Source organism: Bombina bombina, chromosome 3 (assembly GCF_027579735.1).
Source record: "Bombina bombina isolate aBomBom1 chromosome 3, aBomBom1.pri, whole genome shotgun sequence".
Lineage (NCBI taxonomy): Eukaryota > Metazoa > Chordata > Amphibia > Anura > Bombinatoridae > Bombina > Bombina bombina.
Genome location: NC_069501.1, coordinates 481,847,986 through 481,867,008, shown reverse-complemented (window position 1 = coordinate 481,867,008; position 19,023 = coordinate 481,847,986). Strand labels below are relative to the sequence as shown.

Here is a 19,023-nt window from a genome sequence, read left to right as displayed (position 1 = left end):
CAAGGTTTACATAAATAATTATATACATGTAATATACAAACAATATAAAGATTTAGCATGTCAACATGTTGTCAGTTGTATATTATCATACAAAAAGCACAGCTGCATTCTGGGACTAGCATATATCAGTATTTCTTTGTATGAATATTGCTGAACAAAGGCAATTTCTCTTCAGAAACTGTTTAATTTTAATCTGCCTGAGCACCAGTAGTTACTCATTAATATGCGTTATGCATTCGCAAAATTTTTCCTTCCTATTACTCAATGACCACACACATACTGTGGCTTGATCAGGTGCCTTATCTTTATTTTTAATTCAATAAAGCTCACTCCAATCGTATTAACTTGTATAAGAATCAGAATGCTTTTAGTTTTTTTGTTTGTTTTAACATTTTATGTGGGGGTTTTTATGTGTTTTTTTTAACAGTATTGTGCATATTTTGTTTATTATATTTGTTCACAAACTGAAAACATATTTTCAAACACAGTATTAAAGTTAGTAAAGAAACCACTGCAATATTTAGAGATACAACCAGGTGACTTGTTAAAATATACGGTAATGATAATTGTACAGATTAGATTATGAGAAACACAAAAATGATGCAACTATTTTGATTCATTAATATGGGTACAGAATATTGTTAGATAATATGATAACCAGAAGGCACATTTGTTCTATCAATATACGCACCACTATATTTTACCACATTTTTTACATATACTGTAATTAGTACTAGTGACAAATTGTATTAAAGGGACATAACATTTAAAATTTAATTTGAGCACGTAATTTTAAGAGGCTTTTCAATTTACTTCTATTACCAAATTAACTACATTTTCTAGGTATTCTTTGTTGGAAACAGCATACCTAAGTAGGCTACTGGGAGCTAGCTGCTGATTGGTGGCTACACATAAATGCCTCTTTTCAATGGCTCACCAGATGCATTTAGCTAGTTCACAGTAGTGCATTGCTTCTCTATAGCTGACTTTAAAGGGACAGGAAACCCCAAAATTTTCTTTCATCATTTGGATAGAACATACCATTTTAAACAACTTTCCAATGTACTTCTAGTATCACATTTGCTTCATTCTCTTGTCATCCTTTGCTAAAGGAACATCATTGCACTACTGACAGCTAGCTAAACACATCTAGTCAGCCAATTACAAGAGACAAATGTGTGCAGGCACCAATCAGCAGCTAACTCCCACTAGTGTAGGATATGTGTGTATTCTTTTTCAAAAAGGGATAACAAAAGAACAAAGCACATTTGAAAATAGAAGTGAATTTAAAATGGTTTTAAAATGACCTGCTCTATCTGACTCATGCAAGTTTAATTTTGACTTTCCTATCCCTTTAACTATATGTTTACTCCCTTTTGCAGGGGTTAAACACATACAGTATATTCAATTATCAGTGCAATAATAAAATGCTCTTAAACAGAGCATTTTCTTTTTTTTCCTCTGAACCCAAATTTTTTTCTTTCATGATTCAGATAGAGCATGACATTTTAATCAACTTCCTAATTTACTCCTCTTATAAATCTGTCTTCATTCTCTTGCTATCTTTATTTTAAAAGCAGGAATGTAAATCTTAGCAGCCAGCCCATTTTAGGTTCAGCACCATGGATAGCGCTTGCTATTGGAGGATTACATTTACCCACCAATAAGCAAGCATAACCCAGGTTCTCAACCAAAAATGGGCCGGATACTATGCATTACATTCCTGCTTTTTAAATAAAGATAGCCAGAGAACGAAGAAAAATTAATAATAGGAGTAAATTAGGAAGTTGCTTAAAATTGCATGCTCTATCTGAATCACAAAAGAAAAAAATTGGGTTCAGTGTCCCTTTAAGTCCCTTTAATTTAATTGTAGCCATTTGCTGGTTGCATCTCTTTTCTTTATACCATTACATGCTTTTGTTACTTATTAATCACCACAGACATTTGAGTTGCAGTAATTGAAAAGAAGCCGGTTGCCATACCTGTTAAGCGTTGGGATGTTCCCTCTGTAATCAAACAACATCAGTGAATTATTGGCTGGTTAGTTAAAGCATCATTACTAAGAAATGCAACTAGAATTCAGTAGCTGGGAGGTTCACAGTAACTTGATTAATGACCCTGTTCTGCCCATGTATGCCAGCAAATCACGGCATGTGCACATCAAATATAAAATTGCTGTTCTGTTCAACGAGATGCCTTAAATACGTATCTTTCTCGAAGCATGAAAACTGATTGAACAGTTTTTATAATATGCTTCAAATAATTTTCCTTTTTTCTTCAACCTCACACATATAATACATGGAATCCACATGGAAATATTTTACTTTTGAATAAAAGCATTTTCATAATAAACATGTATTAGCAAAAATGCTTCTAAAAAAAGTCATAGCTGTTTCAAAATTGTATTTAAAGGGACACTGAAACCAATTTTTTTCTTTTGTGATTCTGATCGAGCAGGCAATTTTAAGCAACTTTCTAATTTACTCCTATTATCAATTTTTCTTCGTACTCTTGCTATCTTTATTTGAAAAAGAAGGCATCTAAGCTAAGGAGCCAGACAATTGTTGGTTCAGACCATGGACAGCACTTGTTTATTGGTGGGTGAATTTATCTACCAATCAACAAGAACCCAGGTTGTTAACCAAAAATGGGCCGGCATCTAACCTTACATTCTTGCTTTTCAAACAAAGATACCAAGAGAATGAAGAGAATTTGCTAATAGGAGTAAATTAGAAAGTTGCTTAAAATTGCATGCTCTATCTGAATCATGAAAGAAAAAATGTGGGTTCAGTGCCCCTTTAGGTATGCACTGTGCACCAGTATTTTAAACACAGCACTTGCTCAGAGAAACTAAAGTACTTGTACCATCTGATAATGACTTTATGTTAATTGCTGACATGATACAAGCCCCACTGACGCTCTGATCAGCTGCAGTATTTTAAATACTGGTGCACTGACAATATCTAGCTATGCTTCACATGCACAGAAAAATGTTAACACTAAAACAGTGCCTAACTTTTACTAGAATAATTTTTGCTAATACATGTATATTGCAAATATGTTTCTATTCAAAGATGTAATATATTTATGTGCATTTACATTTTGACTGGAATGTCCCTTTAAAATATCTAGCATACATTTTTTTTTTGGGACAATTACAGTTTGTGTATCTCCCAAATGCTTTTGAGTTCTATCTGCAAATAATTAACATATAGTTCAAGTGCAATAGACATATTCAGTAAATAAAACTGTAGAATCTCTGGTGTTATAACATACAGTGCTCATTTTCCTGTTTGCACTGCACCTGTTGCAATACCTTGTCAATCTTCTGGGTCATTAAAACCATAAAATAAATAAATATAAAAAAATATAAACTGTGATTATTCAGACAGCATCTAATAAAAAAAGGAATATATATATATATATATATATATATATATATATATATATATATATATATATATATATATATATATATATATATATATATATATATATATATATATATATATATATACACACACACACACACATATATATATATATATATATATATATATATATATTTATATATATATATATATACAAATACACACACATCAAACTGTGCAGTCATTTTATTTGCATACTTTTAGAGGCCAAATCTCCTAAGCATAAGCAAGTTCACAGTACATGGGTCTGATTGGTTGACAGCTGTCACATGAAAAGGGTTATTGAAAGAAATGTTAACATTTGACGATAAAGGGACATTAAACCCAACAAAAATTCTTTCATGATTCAGATAAAGAAAACAATTTTAAACAACATTCCAATTTACTTCTATTATCTAATTTGCTTAATTCTTTAGATACCCTTTGCTGAAGAAATAGCAATGCACATGGGTGAGCCAATCACAAGAGGCATCTGTGTGCAGCCACCAATCAGAAGCTACTGAGCCTATCTAGATATGCTTTCCAGCAAGGAATATCAAAAGAGTGAAGCAAATTAGATAATAGAAGTAAATTAGAAAGTTGTTTAAAATTGCATGCTCTTTCTAAGTCATGAAAGAAAAAATTTAGGTTTCACGTCCCTTTAAGAAAGACGTTAGAAAGAAAAATCGACAGATCATTTGAAATTAAAAGTAAGTGTTACTGCATTGTCATTTTATTATGCTTTTGTTGATTATGCAATTCTACTGTATTTGATGGTCATTTATCCATGGCAAATCAACAGTCTGATTACAGAATTTTGGAATAATCTATCCATTCTAACACAGATTTTCTTTAACAATTAGATTCAACTCATTAGAAATAAGCTTAATCATTAATATGAATCAGTAATAAAGAATACGATTTAAAACGCAAGATAAAATAAATAATATGGGTATTTTATAGCTAAATATTAAAAGTGATCTACTTCCATTCTATTTGCATTAGTGTCACTGATATATATTCCAAATTACAAATGTTCCATTCCGCCCCTGACAAGCCTGCACATCTGTAGCAAACTTAAATAATATTATTAGGTCTATTATGCATACGTTTTCTGATATGTACAGACAACAAGAAATACACAGATATGCAAAAAATTGTAGCTGTAAGTGGATGATAACACAACACTAATACTATGCATTCAACTAAATTGATTTGATTTTTTATTTTTTTTTAGTTTTTGCACAGAAAGCAGAGACTAATGAGGTGTAGAGAAGACCAGGGGAGAGGTACACTTGTAACATATTTCCTTACTGAGAATTTAATCATGTAGACTCAACTGTATGTATAAATAAAAATCTATGACATATTGAGGCATGCAAACTGTAAATATGTGTGATTTGTAGACGCATCAATACAAGAAATTGATATAATAGATATAATGCATTGCGTTTCTTTTTCCCATTTTAGACTGTAAATTAACTTTAAATGAAAAGCTGATCAAATTACTGTCTGCTCAAGTTAAAATTAAAGGCAAAAACATTCTCATTAGAAAATTAAATTATAGTGGCAGAGAAGCCTCTTTTTTTCTATGTTATGTAGTAAATGTTCAAACGTATCTAGTATGTTTAGGAATGTATTGGTTATAGGTTTTTTCACTAAACAAAAAACAGAAGACATTTCCTTTTCATTACAAAAGTTAGATAATATGATGGTCATCATTCATCATTTAATTATTATACAGACATACCACAGAGATATTGCCGGTTTTGGTCCCAGACCACCGCAATAAAGTGAGTCACGGAAATGTTTAGGTTTCCCAGCGTATTTAAATTGTGTATTTATGTGTTGAAAAAATGGCACTCTTTATATCTATCTATATATATTATCAGGGCTCAAAATTTCTACTAGGCCACTAGCCATTGGCGAGTGAAAATTTAACAGTGGCGAGTAAAAGTTAATCAATTTTAGGCTACCTGCTACAAATATTATCTAAAGGGATATTATGTATCGATGAAAGGGCTAGGATATAATATTGCTCTAGGGCTATATGGACCCATTAGGGCTTAGACTGTTACTTCTGAGAGGGTCAACAGGGGCAGAGAGAGATTGGAGAGGAAAATTGAGAGTGGAGAAAAAAAAAGAGTGAAGAGATATGAGAGAGGAGAAAGAGTGTAAAGAGAAGATATGGTCTAAGTGAGAAGGGAGGGGGTATAAAGAGATTGAAGAGAGGAGGGGTGGAGAAAGATAGATGAGAGATGATAATTATAAAACAACTTTTCCAGGTCTGCTATGACCTCACATTAAAGCGACAGTCAAGTCCAAAAAAACTTTCATGTTTTAAATAGGGCATGCAATTTTAAACAACTTCCCAATTTACTTTTATCACCAATTTTGCTTTGTTCTCTTGGTATTCTTAGTTGAATGCTAAAACTAGGAGGTTCATATGCTAATTTCTTAGACCTTGAAGACTGCCTCTAATCTGAATACATTTTGACCACTAGAGGGCATTAGTTCACGTTTCATATAGATAACATTGAGCTCATGCACGTAAAGTGACCTAGGAGTGAGCACTGATTGGCTAAACTGCATGTCCCTGTCAAAAGAACTGAAATAAGGGGGCAGTCAGCAGAAGCTTAGATACAAGATAATTACAGAGGTAAAACGTGTATTATTATAACTGTGTTGGTTATGCAAAACTGGGGAATGGGTAATAAAGGGATTATCTTTCTTTTTAAACAACAAAAATTCTGGTGTTGACTGTCCCTTTAATGTTAACACTGAACACTCTCTGCACTCTCTCAGTTTAAAGGGACAGTCTACACCAAAAATGTTCTTATTTAAAAAGATAGATAATCCCTTTATTACCCACCATTCCTTGTTTTTGCATAACCAACACAGTTATATTAATATGCTTTTTACCTCTGTGATTACCTTGTATCTAAGCCTTTGCAGACAGCCTCCTTATCTAAGTGCCTTTGATAGACATGCAGTGTAGTCAATCAGTGAAGACTCCTAAATAACTTCACGGGAGTGAGCACAATGTTATCTATATGACACATGTGAACTAGCATAGTCTAACTGTGAAAAACTTTCAAAATGCTCTGAGCTAGGAGGCGGTTTTCAACTGTTTAGAAATCAGTTTGAGCCTAGCTAGGTTTAGCTTTTCAAAAATACCACCAAGGGAACAAAGCAAATTTGATGATAAAAGTAAATTGGAAAGTTGTTTAAAATTGCATGCCCTATCTGAATCATGAAAGTTTAGTTTTGACTTTACTGTCCCTTTAACAACATTTTTCTGTCCAGCTATTGTCTTCCTCAGAACATCTAGTTGATGTTGCTAACTGCTATGCACTAATTTTTGTTAATTTATTACTGTATGTAGAATTATTTAATTTATGGTTATAAAACATTAACAATATTTAAAAATTACTTTACAATAAGTTGTTTCACTTTGGCTAAACATATGCAAAGAGGGGGTTAGAGGGTGTGGTATGGGTGTGATCAAAAGTGGCGAGTAACATTTTGGGCTGGCTAGTATCTTAGGGCTTGAAATTTTGAGCCCTGATATTATCATTCATTTGCTGCAAAAAAAAAACAATATATAATAATAAAATTAATAATAATAATAATAATATATAATCTTTAAGGGCAACAATATCAATCAAATATAACAAAGAGCATGGAAATTCCAAAATCGCCACCTATGTCTTTAAAGCTTTGTAGGTCATTATCAATTGAATTACACATGGCATTGTTGATGACATCACCAATGACATCACTAGTGAAATCAAGGGGATTGGGAAGTTTAAGTAAGTTTTTTCCCATGCTTTTTAATGTTTGATTAGGACTGTAATAAACCATGCTGAAATTTACCAAAAATATTCTAAATAGAGTAATAAATAATATTTGTATTACAACCGGCCCATTGCATCTAGTGTGTTTAGGAATGTTTTGCTTATTTTTTTTTCCATAAAAAACAAAACAAACAGAAGACATTTTCTTTTGATAACATAAATAAAAAATAAATAAATAATGTTTATTTACTATTAATTTCTTATAGACGTTTTGGCAACCATTGATTTTTTTTTTCACCAAAGACAAGCACGTAATTTGCTGTAGGGTTGAGCAAATTATTTCTTTTTTTTTTTTAAACAGTGAAAAATTAGGATTTTCCTATACAATTAGGATTTTCCTTATCATTAATATTCAGAATATATTAGTAACTTTTTATCACCGGATTTGTATTTTTTCCCTTACTGGTAAACTATGGTTATTGTAGTAGGGCAATCCATACACATTTTTTTTGTTTTGTTTTGTTTTTCCTGGTATTTAGCATTTATTCCAGGTAGGTGTTTCCTGCTATGCTAGAGCAGTGTTTCTTAAAGGGACATAAAACACAAATATTTCCTGTCATGATTTAGAAAGAGTATGCAATTTGAAACAACTTTCCAATTTGCTTCTATTATATAATTTGCTTCATTCTCTAGATATCCTCTGTTGAAAAGCATATCTATATAGGCTCAGTGACTGCTGATTGGTGGCTGCACATAGATGCCTCGTGTGATTGGCTCACCCATGGGCATTGCTATTTTTTCAATAACGAATATCTAAAGAATGTAGCAAATTAAATTATAGAAATAAATTGCAATGTTGTTTAAAATTGTATTCTGTATCTGAATCATGAAAGAAAATGTTTTTTTTTTTTGTCCCTTTAACTCCAGTCCCCAGGAACTCTTAACAGGCCACATATTAATTATATCTTTACTAAAGCACAGGTGAAATAATCAGCTGATCAGTAACCATGGTTACTAACCTGCTCTCACCCATAAGCTGATTATTTCACCTGTGCTCTAGTTAAGATATCCTATAATATAAAAGGCCAAGTGCGTTTGTCCGAAGCTGTCATGCTAAGTAGAGACAGCACAGGACAAACACACCTGGCCTTACCTGACATGCTGTTTGCGAAGGTGGGGCAAAAGTGGGCGTCACTGGGCGGGATCGTGGGCATGGTCGGATGGGAGTATGGGCATGGCCGGGGGTGTGGTCGGTCTTGAGGGGGTGTGGTCGGGCACGGTCAGCGCAAAAGAGAGGGGAGAGAAATAGAAAGAGAGGGGGAGATAGGAAAGAGCTAAAGAGGGGTAAGAGCAGAAGAGAGGGAGAAGAGAGCAAAATAAAAGGGGAAAGAGCAAAAGAGGGAAGAGAGAGAAAAAGAGACGGGGGAGAGAGAGAAAAAGAAGTGCGGGGGGAGAGAGAGCAAAAGAGAGTGCAATAGAGAGGGAAAGAGAGAGAGCAAAAGAGAGAGATGGAGAGGGGGAGAGAGAGCAAAAGAGAGGGGAAAGAGCAAAATAGAGGGAAGAGAGAGAAAAAGAGAGGGGGGAGATAAAGCAAAAGAGGAGGGCAAGAGAGAGAGAAAAAGAGATGGGGAGAGAGAGAGCAAAATAGAGGGATGGAGAGAGAGAGAGCAAAGAGAGGGGAGAGAGACAGATCAAAAGAGGGGGGAGAGAGAGAGCAAAAGAGAAGGGGAGAAAGAGATCAAAAGAGAGGGATGGAGAGAGAGAGCAAAAGAGGGATGAGAGAGAGAGCAAAAAAAGGGGAGAGAGAGAGCAACAGAGAGGGGGGAGAGAGCGCAAAAGAGAGGGGGGAGAGAGCACAAAAGAGGGGGAGAGAGCACAAAAGAGAGGGGGAGAGAGCGCAAAAGAGAGGGGGAGAGAGAGAGTGCAAAAGAGAGGGGGAGAGAGAGAGCACAAAAGAGAGGGGGAGAGAGAGCGCAAAAGAGGGGGGAGAGAGAGAGCGCAAAAGAGAGGGGGAGAGAGAGCAAAATAGAGGGAAGAGAGAGAAAAAGAGAGGGGGGAGATAGAGCAAAAGAGGAGGGCGAGAGAGAGAAAAAGAGATGGGGAGAGAGAGCAATAGAGAGGGGGAGAGAGAGAGCAAAGAGAGGGGAGAGAGACAGATCAAAAGAGAAGGGGGGAGAGAGACAGATCAAAAGAGAGGGGGGGGGAGAGAGAGAGAGAGCAAAAGAGAGGTGGGAGAGAGAGAGAGCAAAAGAGAGGGGGGAGAGAGAGATCAAAAGAGGGATGAGAGAGGGAGCAAAAGAGGGATGGAGAGAGAGAGCAAAAAAAGGGGAGAGAGAGAGCAACAGAGAGGGGGGAGAGAGTGCAAAAGAGAGGGGGGAGAGCACAAAAGAGAGGGGGAGAGAGAGAGTGTAAAAGAGAGGGGGAGAGAGAGTGCAAAAGAGAGGGGGAGAGAGAGAGCACAAAAGAGAGGGGGAGAGAGAGCGCAAAAGAGGGGGGAGAGAGAGGGCAAAAGAGAGGGGGAGAGAGCAAAAGAGGGGGAGAGAAAGCAAAAGAGGGGGAGAGAAAGCAAAAGAGGGGGAGAGAAAGCAAAAGAGAGGGGGGAGAGAGAAAGCAAAAGAGAGGGGGGAGATAGAGAGCAAAAGAGAGGTGGAGCAAGAGAGAGCGCAAAATAGAGGGGGAGAGAGCGCAAAAGAGAGGGGGAGAGAGCGCAAAAGAGAGGGGGGGAGAGCGCAAAAGAGAGGGGGGAGAGAGAGAGCAAAAGAGAGGGGGGAGAGAGCGCAAAAGAGAGGGGGGGAGAGAGCAAAAGAGAGGGGGGAGAGAGAGAGCAAAAGAGAGGGGGGAGAGAGAGAGAGCAAAAGAGGTGGAGCGAGAGAGAGAGCAAAAGAGAGGGGGAGAGAGTGCAAAAGAGAGGGGGAGAGAGCACAAAAGAGAGGGGGAGAGAGAGAGCAAGGGGTGAGACCGCTGTACGGCAAAAAATGGCCCGTGTAAACAGGCTTTAGGACTAGTAATAAATATGTGGCCTGTTAAAGGTCCTGAGGACTGGAGCTGAGAAACACTGTGCTAGAGTGTATTCCAAAACCAAAACCATTTATTTAAACCTCTATGGTCTCTTTGTCTACAGGTACCAAGTTTTACCAAGCTCAAAAATGACTGTGATCTTCAGTCACAATAAAATGAATGCATTACAAATGGTAAATATCTTCTCCATTTATGTAGAGAATGATGCTAAATATAAATAATTTTATACTAATGTTCATTAGGTATGGTGTCCACTTGCCTAAAACAATCTCCCCCAGTAATGCTAAGCCATGGTAGATAGTTCACCTGCTTACAATTCACAGCTAGAGTAATTATACTTATATAATTTTTCTCTCAAACAAATCCACAGGGATCCAAGAGAAAATGGACATTAATCTGGTTCATCCACTCTACAATTTATTTCTTTTTTTAAATAACCCCTTTTAGCTATCATAGATAGGCAGAAGCCATCTCAATGCAAACTTAGCAGTCAGCTACAGACTTTCATATTGAGATTTCTCCTTACACATCCTTTGAGGCAAACCCCTCACATGTCTTTCTGTCAAAAAAAAAAAAGACCCCTCTGGTATCCATTTAACCACATTTAAATCCAGCTGCTGGTGTCCTCTGTCCTAATATGAAGATGCTCCTGACTCCCTCCCACTGGGTGAGAGCGTCGCACAGGCAAAGCCTTTTGTAATGGGGCATTTAAATAGAGAGAGGGGGCTATAGGACTAATTCACTTGATAATATTGGTACAAATGGGCAGTGTAGCATACTCTTTATTTAACCTCTTCAGATTTTAGAACTGAGAAATACAGAGTGATAATCTGCTTGGGGAAAAAAAACCTTGGGACTCAAAAACAAGCTGAAAATAAACATTTCTTTCCATTTCTTGCTGGAAGCAAACCACTAATGGGGAAAATACAAAAACTATTATTCAAGGAAAATACCTATGATTGTGATCTATGAAGAAATAAAAAATAGCAGATATTTATATGAATGTATAAAATGTGTTTAGTGTGTGCCAGACAGATGCAAGTAAAAAAAAAAACCTGGCTGTGAAATGGTTAATTTAAAACAATAAAATGTTTATGTCAGATAATGTATTTTAAAATAGCTGACCACAGGTTTTTGTTAAACAAGAACGCACCTTTTTCTGGTAGTATTTCAGTGCAAAACCGCTACGATTGCTTCACACATATATACAGGTGGCCCGCGTTTTACAACGGTTCAATTTGCACCGTTTCAGAATAACAACCTTTTTTTTCAGTCATGTGACTGCTATTGAAAAGCATTGAGAAGCAGTGCATTGATTAAAATAGCCAGTAGGTGGAGCTGTCAGCTTGTGTTGCAGCAAATATATGCAAGCCAAGCAAGCTGAAATTAATCAGTTTAACCAGACCTGAGCTATCGAGCAGCTTACAAAGGAACAAGATCTTCCGTCTATAAATCAGTCCAGATTGGAATGCATAGAAAGAACTGTTTGCAGAAAATTCAAGTAAAGTATTTGTTGTGTGATTATTTTATTAGGTTTCTAATGCTGTTTAGCATTTAAAGTCTTCATTTCAAAGCTTTAAAAATAATGTGTTACTTATGACAATTTTGAGAGGGGCCTGGAACCTAACTCCCTCACTTCCCATTGACTTACATTATAAACTGGGTTTCAATTTACAATGGTTTTGATTTACAACCATTCCTTCTGGAACCTAACCCCGGCGTAAACTGAGGGATACCTGTATATATAAAATAAATCATGTAGCACACAATTAAAGGGTTGTTCTATTGCAGAAATTGCATTGCATGATTCATTAGAGCATGTAATGTTTGCACTACTGATGCCCCAACGCTATGTGTTTAACCCTAGCAAAAGGGAAAAAACATACAGTTAAAGCCCCGTTCGTGAGTCACAGGAAACTGCAGGTCCCAAGCAGGAAACAGCTGGTGAGCCAATCAGCTGCAACAGTCACATGATCCTGCCAATCACTGCCTATGTTGAGCTTAGCAGCTGCGATGGTTGAGTTATGAGGCAGACTTTAACTATGTGTCTAAACCATTTGCGGAGGTTAAAAGGGACATTAAACCCAAAGGTTTTCTTTCATTATTCAGATAGAGAATACAATTTTAAAAAAGTTTTTAATTTACTCCTACTATCAAATTTGCTTTGTTCTCATGATATTCTTTGTTGAAGAGATACCTAGGTAGGTAGCGTGCACATGCTGGAAGCACTACATGACAGGAAATAGTGCTGCCGTCTAGTGCTCTTGCTAATGTATAACATTGTTGCAAAACTACTGCACACGAACATGCACACTCCTGAACTTAACTTCCTGTTTTTCAACAAAGGATAACAAGAAAACATTTGATAATACAAGTAAATTGGAAATGTTCTATCTGAATCATGAAGGAACAATGTTGGGTTTAAATGTCCCTTTAAACACACAGAGCTGGAGCATCAATATTGCAAACATGTCATGATCTAATGAATAAGAGCATGCCATTTTTGTACTAGAATCCCCCTTTAAAGATTCAAATGCATCAACATTACAAACAAGCAGGTAATACAAACATTAAAGGGACATTCTACTATAATATATTCATCCCTTTAAAGTGTTCCTCTTGATCCATTTTACCTGCCAGAATGCATTCAATGGTTTACAAATAACCTCTTTACCTTTGTTTTGTCTTGTGGCCTGCTGAAACAACCATCTATAATGAAAATGTCCATACTGCAGTATTGGCTATAGAAAGACTATGTAAGCAACTAAGCAGCAGCAATCAACCTTATTGTGGGGAGATAAAGCGCAACCCATTTGAAAGGGTCTTCCTGCAGCTGTTTTGAATACATATAACTTTTACCAGCTTGCCTGAAAATATTGTCGTTTTAAGAGTATTCTGGTTAACCCTTGCTACATATCTATGGAGCTCATGATACGTTAATCCAAAGATTATTCTAACTGTGCTTTAAATTGTGATTTATGAATCAATCTTCAGTCACATGTCCTGGAAGCAGTGTTGCCACATTTCATTTTATAAAATACCAGCCAAGCTTTTTGCAGATACCTTTGTTTCATATTACTCTAGACTTTATAACCTTAACCCTAATATACCTCAGGAAAAACTCAATAGTATAGAAGTATTTAAACAATTTAGAGACCCTGAAAATTACAGACGAGGACAGACACTCCCTAGATTCTCCTATAACGCTTCAAGAAATCATAACTACTATTAAAGCACTCCCTAATGGCAGGTCCCCCGGTCCGGATGGCCTAACGGCTAAATTTTTTCAGTTGCTCCAACCTCAATTGGGTCCATCACTACATACGTTATTTACTTCAATAGACAAAGGCGAAGCCTTTTCTCAATCCCTATTAGAAGCCCTAATCACGGTTATTCCGAAAGCCGATAAACCGAGTAACCAGGCGGGCAATTATAGACCTATATCACTGCTAAATATTGATATAAAGATTTACGCTAAAATACTTGCAAACCGTATGAACAATATCTTACCAAATATTATACACCCGGAACAGGTGGGATTTGTCAAAGGGAGAGAAGCAAAGGATAATACTATTAGAGTTTTGCATTCTTTACAGGCCTCACATGACAATAAGACCCCTCTTACTCTTTTATCAACTGACGCAGAGAAGGCTTTCAACAGAGTCAACTGGCACTTTATGTGGGGGGCCCTGTCGAAATTTGGTTTCTCTACAAGTTTTCTGTCCAGAATTCTGGCTCTATATTCAAGACCCCAAGCAAGGGTTCAGATAAATGGCACTGTCTCACAATCTTTTCCCATAACAAACGGAACTCGTCATTGTTGCCCGTTGTCACCATTAGTATTTGCTATAACGATTGAGATCTTAGGCATAAAAATCAGAGAAAACACCGAGATAATTGGAATACAATACAAACAAATTAATCAAAAATGCCTGTTGTTCACGGACGATGTGATCTTTACTCTCCAATCCACGTCTACCACCCTCCATGCCTTGATACAGACTCTAGAGTCCTATGGACGAGTATCCAACTTTTCCATTAACATGGAGAAATCGGGAATAATGCTATTAAATACACCTTCACATGATGTTGACTTTATAAAGTGTCATACCGCATTTAGGATAACTGATAAACTTAAGTATTTGGGTCTAACGATCCCTAGCAATACCCAAGAGCTATACTAATCTAATTATATTAGTCTTCAACGATCAGTGGGAGCTCTCCTTGAAGGCTGGCATAAACAGGGACATTTGTCCTGGATGGGAAGGGTAAATACTGTTAAAATGATTATAATACCAAAGTATCTGTATCTTTTCCAGGCATTGCCGATGGCCCTTCCTGCCTCATATTTACATACTCAACAGAGAATGCTCAATTCATTCATTTGGTCTTATAAAAAACCTAGAGTATCTCAAGATACTCTATCTAAACAAGGATGACGGGGGACTTAATGCATCTCCTGAATTATTACAGGGCCGTTCACTTGGCTAGGGTGATTTCTTGGACCCACTCTCATCCTAATGCACTATGGGTACAGATTGAGTGTTCTCTGTTGCAGGTTAAATGTATGAGGGGTATTGCATGGCTCCCTAAAAATCATAGACCACCCTTGGCATACCAAACTGCTATGTTAGGGCCACTCTTGACGTGTGGGATTATGTGATTACACACAATAAAGGAATTTCCCCCTCAGTTTCCCCTCTAACTCCACTTTTGGGCAACCAGATTTTCTTACAACATCCCTCTTTTACCCATACGAATATCATAGAATACTTGCATAATTTACCTATTTATATACTACTAGACTCAGGGGTGATCAAGGACAGAGTATCATTAAATAATGACCTGGGCTCTCCCTTTCACAACTGGTAAGCACTTAATAATAGTATACATAAACACAATGTCCTTAGACCGTTAACGGTAAGAGAAAGCACCTCTCACTAACATATAAACTGCTCAAAGGGTCTTTTCCCACGCAGAGACCTGCATATCTCACGAAATGGAATGCAGAAATAACACAGAATGTTAATGACGATGATTGGAGGCTTTGTTTCAAGGCATCTCATTCAACGTCTACTTCACTGTTTTTAGCCGAAATGAATTATAAAATATTGGCCCGATGGTACTTGACACCACATCGACTCAGACATATCTATCTGACAGCCTCATCTGCCTGCTGGAGACGATGCGGAGGTATAGGTACTATGACACACATTTGGAGGGACTGCCCACTCATCTCTGACATCGGGAGACAACTAGAATATAGTATCAACAAGATTTTAGGCTCACATATAACTCTAAGTTCTAGCCTCATTCCCCTTAATCTCCTTCCACCACTTCACTGTGCATACCGCACAAAATTACTTCAATTAATGCTAGCCTGCGCAAAAAGACTAATACCCAGACTTTGGAAAACCCAAACAATCCCTACACATGCACAGTGGATATTAGAGGTAGAACATGTCCTAGCTCTTGAAAAACAAAGTTATCACTACATAGGTAAACGAGATTTCATTATTGACATGCTCTTTATCTGGGAGCAAGGACTCTCTGAATTAGATCATAGTAACGACGGAGCTACCAACGATTAATTAACTCTTGGATTAAGAATGACTATTTCACTATAATGGCTATCCCCTTAGAATAGGCTGACTGTGGATGGAACTCTGGCCTAAATTTTCACACGCAAACGGGATCACTACAGTAACTCATACTCCCGGTTCCCCTCCTCTCCTTTTCCCTTCCCTCTCTTTTTCTTTCTATAAAATTATTAAACTTGTTGTTTTTCAAAAAATTGTTAAAACTTTCGGGTAGGTTTATAACATCCATATTACCTTCCTTTTTCATATATTGCTTTCTGTTTATTATGTTAAACTTGAATTTTGGATGTCATTTTGTGAAAATTGTAAACCCAATAAAAACTTATTGAATTAAAAAAAAAAAATACCAGCCAAGCTTTATAACATGAATTGAAATAAATAATTATGGACCCTAGCTCTAAAACTAAAACTGGTTTTCCTTTATATATTTCAAAAAGATTCCAGTACAACTCCCAAAATGTCTCACCTTTTGTGGAATGGTTCGGATTTAGGGAACTGTCTACCACTTTCCCTCAGAACATTCTCACTTCTCTCTGTATTTGTAGTGGGACCCACATTAAATTGGCACCAGTGTTCCCTCCAAGGCTAGTTTTTGTGAGCAGTCCAGCAGTGAAACAGTTAATAAGGGAACCACAACCTTGCAGTCTGAACTGTGTAGTGGTTGCTAGTTGCCCTAATTAACTGTTTGCTGGGCAACTCACAAAACTGGTCTTAGATGGAACAATCTTTGTGTGTGAAAACTATGATTTTTCTCAAACTACCATGTGATAGATGTATAGAGTATTTTATTACTGCACAAATGCCTGCTTCTACCCTTGTGGTTAACGCTAAAAGAGGAGCTCAATGCTTTGTTAAAGGAATATATCTTGGGTTTTTATAAAAATTGTGCTTTCTCCCACACTCCCTAGAGGCGCCAAAAAGCAAAATCTGTAATATAGGTTTTCAAAATGCGGCCAATTGCCTTAACCAGCTAATGATTTGCAGGTTACAGAATTTGCTTTTTGGCCTCCTTAGGGAGTGAGGGCAAATCTCAATTTTACACAAAAGAAAAAATTTCAATGTCCTTTCAATTACAAATGTGGGTTACCAAAACGTCTTCCCTAGTCTTCTATGCTAGGGTGAAAACAAAACACAAAAACAAATGACGGTAAGGTTTAAGAGAAGTTTTATCATGTCAGTGCCTCTGTTGATCCAAAGTGAAAACTGTTGCGATCCAATCAGCAGAGCTAGTTGCTAGTCAACATCAATTTTTAAGAAATCATGACTTTTTAATTTAAAAAATACCTACAGTTTTTATTGCTGCAAACGGATATTCCAGTCCTGAAAACATAACAAGCCTAACCCTGCCACATATATGTCCCTAATTTGCAGTTTGTTATCTTATTATTAGTATGCTGCACAGCATAATGTTGTATCTATAAATTGATGAGTATGCTGCACTGTATAATGATGCAAGTATCTATACAATGATGAGTATGCTGCACAGTATAATGATGTGAGTATCTATACACTGATGGGTATGCTGCACAGTATAATGGTGTGAGTATCTATACAATAATGAGTATGCTGCACAGTATAATGATGTGAGTATCTATACACTGATGGGTATGCTGCACAGTATAATGGTGTGAGTATCTATACAATGATGAGTATGCTGCACAGTATATTGATGTGAGTATCTATACAATGATGAGTATGCTGCACAGTATAATGATGTGAGTATCTACACACTGATGGGTATGCTGCACAGTATAATGGTGTGAGTAGCTATACACTGATGAGTATGCTGTGCAGTATAACAATGTATCTATACACTGATGAGTATGTTGTGCAATAGAATGGTGTGAGTATCTGTACATTGATGAGTATTATGTGCAGTATAATGATGTGAGTATCTATACACTGATGAGTATGCTGCACAGTATAATGGTGTAAGTATCTATGTATAATGATGTGAGTATCTATACATTGATGAGTATTATGTGCAGTATAATGATGTGAGTATCTATACACTGATGAGTATACTGCGCAGTATAATGATGTGAGTATCTATACACTGATGAGTATTATGTGCAGTATAATGATGTGAGTATCTATGTATAATGATGTGAGTATCTATACATTGATGAGTATTATGTGCAGTATAATGATGTGAGTATCTATACACTGATGAGTATACTGCGCAGTATAATAATGTGAGTATCTATACACTGATGAGTATTATGTGCAGTATAATGATGTGAGTATCTATGTATAATGATGTGAGTATCTATACATTGATGAGTATTATGTGCAGTATAATGATGTGAGTATCTATACACTGATGAGTATACTGCGCAGTATAATGATGTGAGTATCTATACACTGATGAGTATTATGTGCAGCATAATGATGTGAGTATCTATACACTGATGAATATTATGTGCAGTATAATGATGTGAGTATCTATACATTGATGAGTATTATGTGCAGTATAATGATGTAAGTATCTATACATTGATGAGTATGTTGTGCAGTATGATGATGTGAGTATCTATACATTGATGAGTATGTTGTGCAGTATGATTTGAGTATCTATACATTGATGAGTATGTTGTGCAGTATAATGATGTGAGTATCTATACACTGATGAGTATGCAGCACACTATAATGATGTGAGTATCTATGAACTGATGAGTATTATGTGCAGTATAATGATGTGAGTTTTTTACATTGATGAGTATTATGTGCAGTATAATGATGGGCGTTTTTTACATTGTTGAATATTATGTGCAGTATAATGATGTGAGTATCTATACACTGATGAGTATTATTTGCAGTATAATGATGTGAGTATCTATACACTGATGAGTATTATTTGCAGTATAATGATGTGAGTATCTATACACTGATGAGTATTATGTGCAGTATAATGATGTGAGTATCTATACACTGATGAGAATTATTTGCAGTATAATGATGTGAGTATCTATACATTGATGAGTATCATGTGCAGTATAATGATGTGATTTTTTTTTTACATTGATGAGTATTATGTGCAGTATAATGATGTGAGTATTTATACACTGATGAGTATTATGTGCAGTATAATGATGAGAGTATCTATACACTGATGAGTATATGCTATGCAGTATAATGATGTGAGTATCTATAAACTGATGAGTATTATGTGCAGTATAATGATGAGAGTATCTATAC

At 36.2% G+C, this 19,023-nt stretch overlaps 1 protein-coding gene across 1 annotated transcript in view; it reads right to left on the bottom strand.

Moving 5' to 3' along the window:
- The window catches only part of ACACA (acetyl-CoA carboxylase alpha), a 1,007,059-nt gene that overhangs the window by 604,606 nt on the left and 383,430 nt on the right, over nt 1-19,023 (bottom strand). Inside the window, exon 29 of the mRNA XM_053706820.1 lies at nt 1,983-2,006. Within this exon, the coding sequence (XP_053562795.1) occupies nt 1,983-2,006 (24 nt within the window). The remainder of the gene's footprint in view (nt 1-1,982; nt 2,007-19,023) is intronic.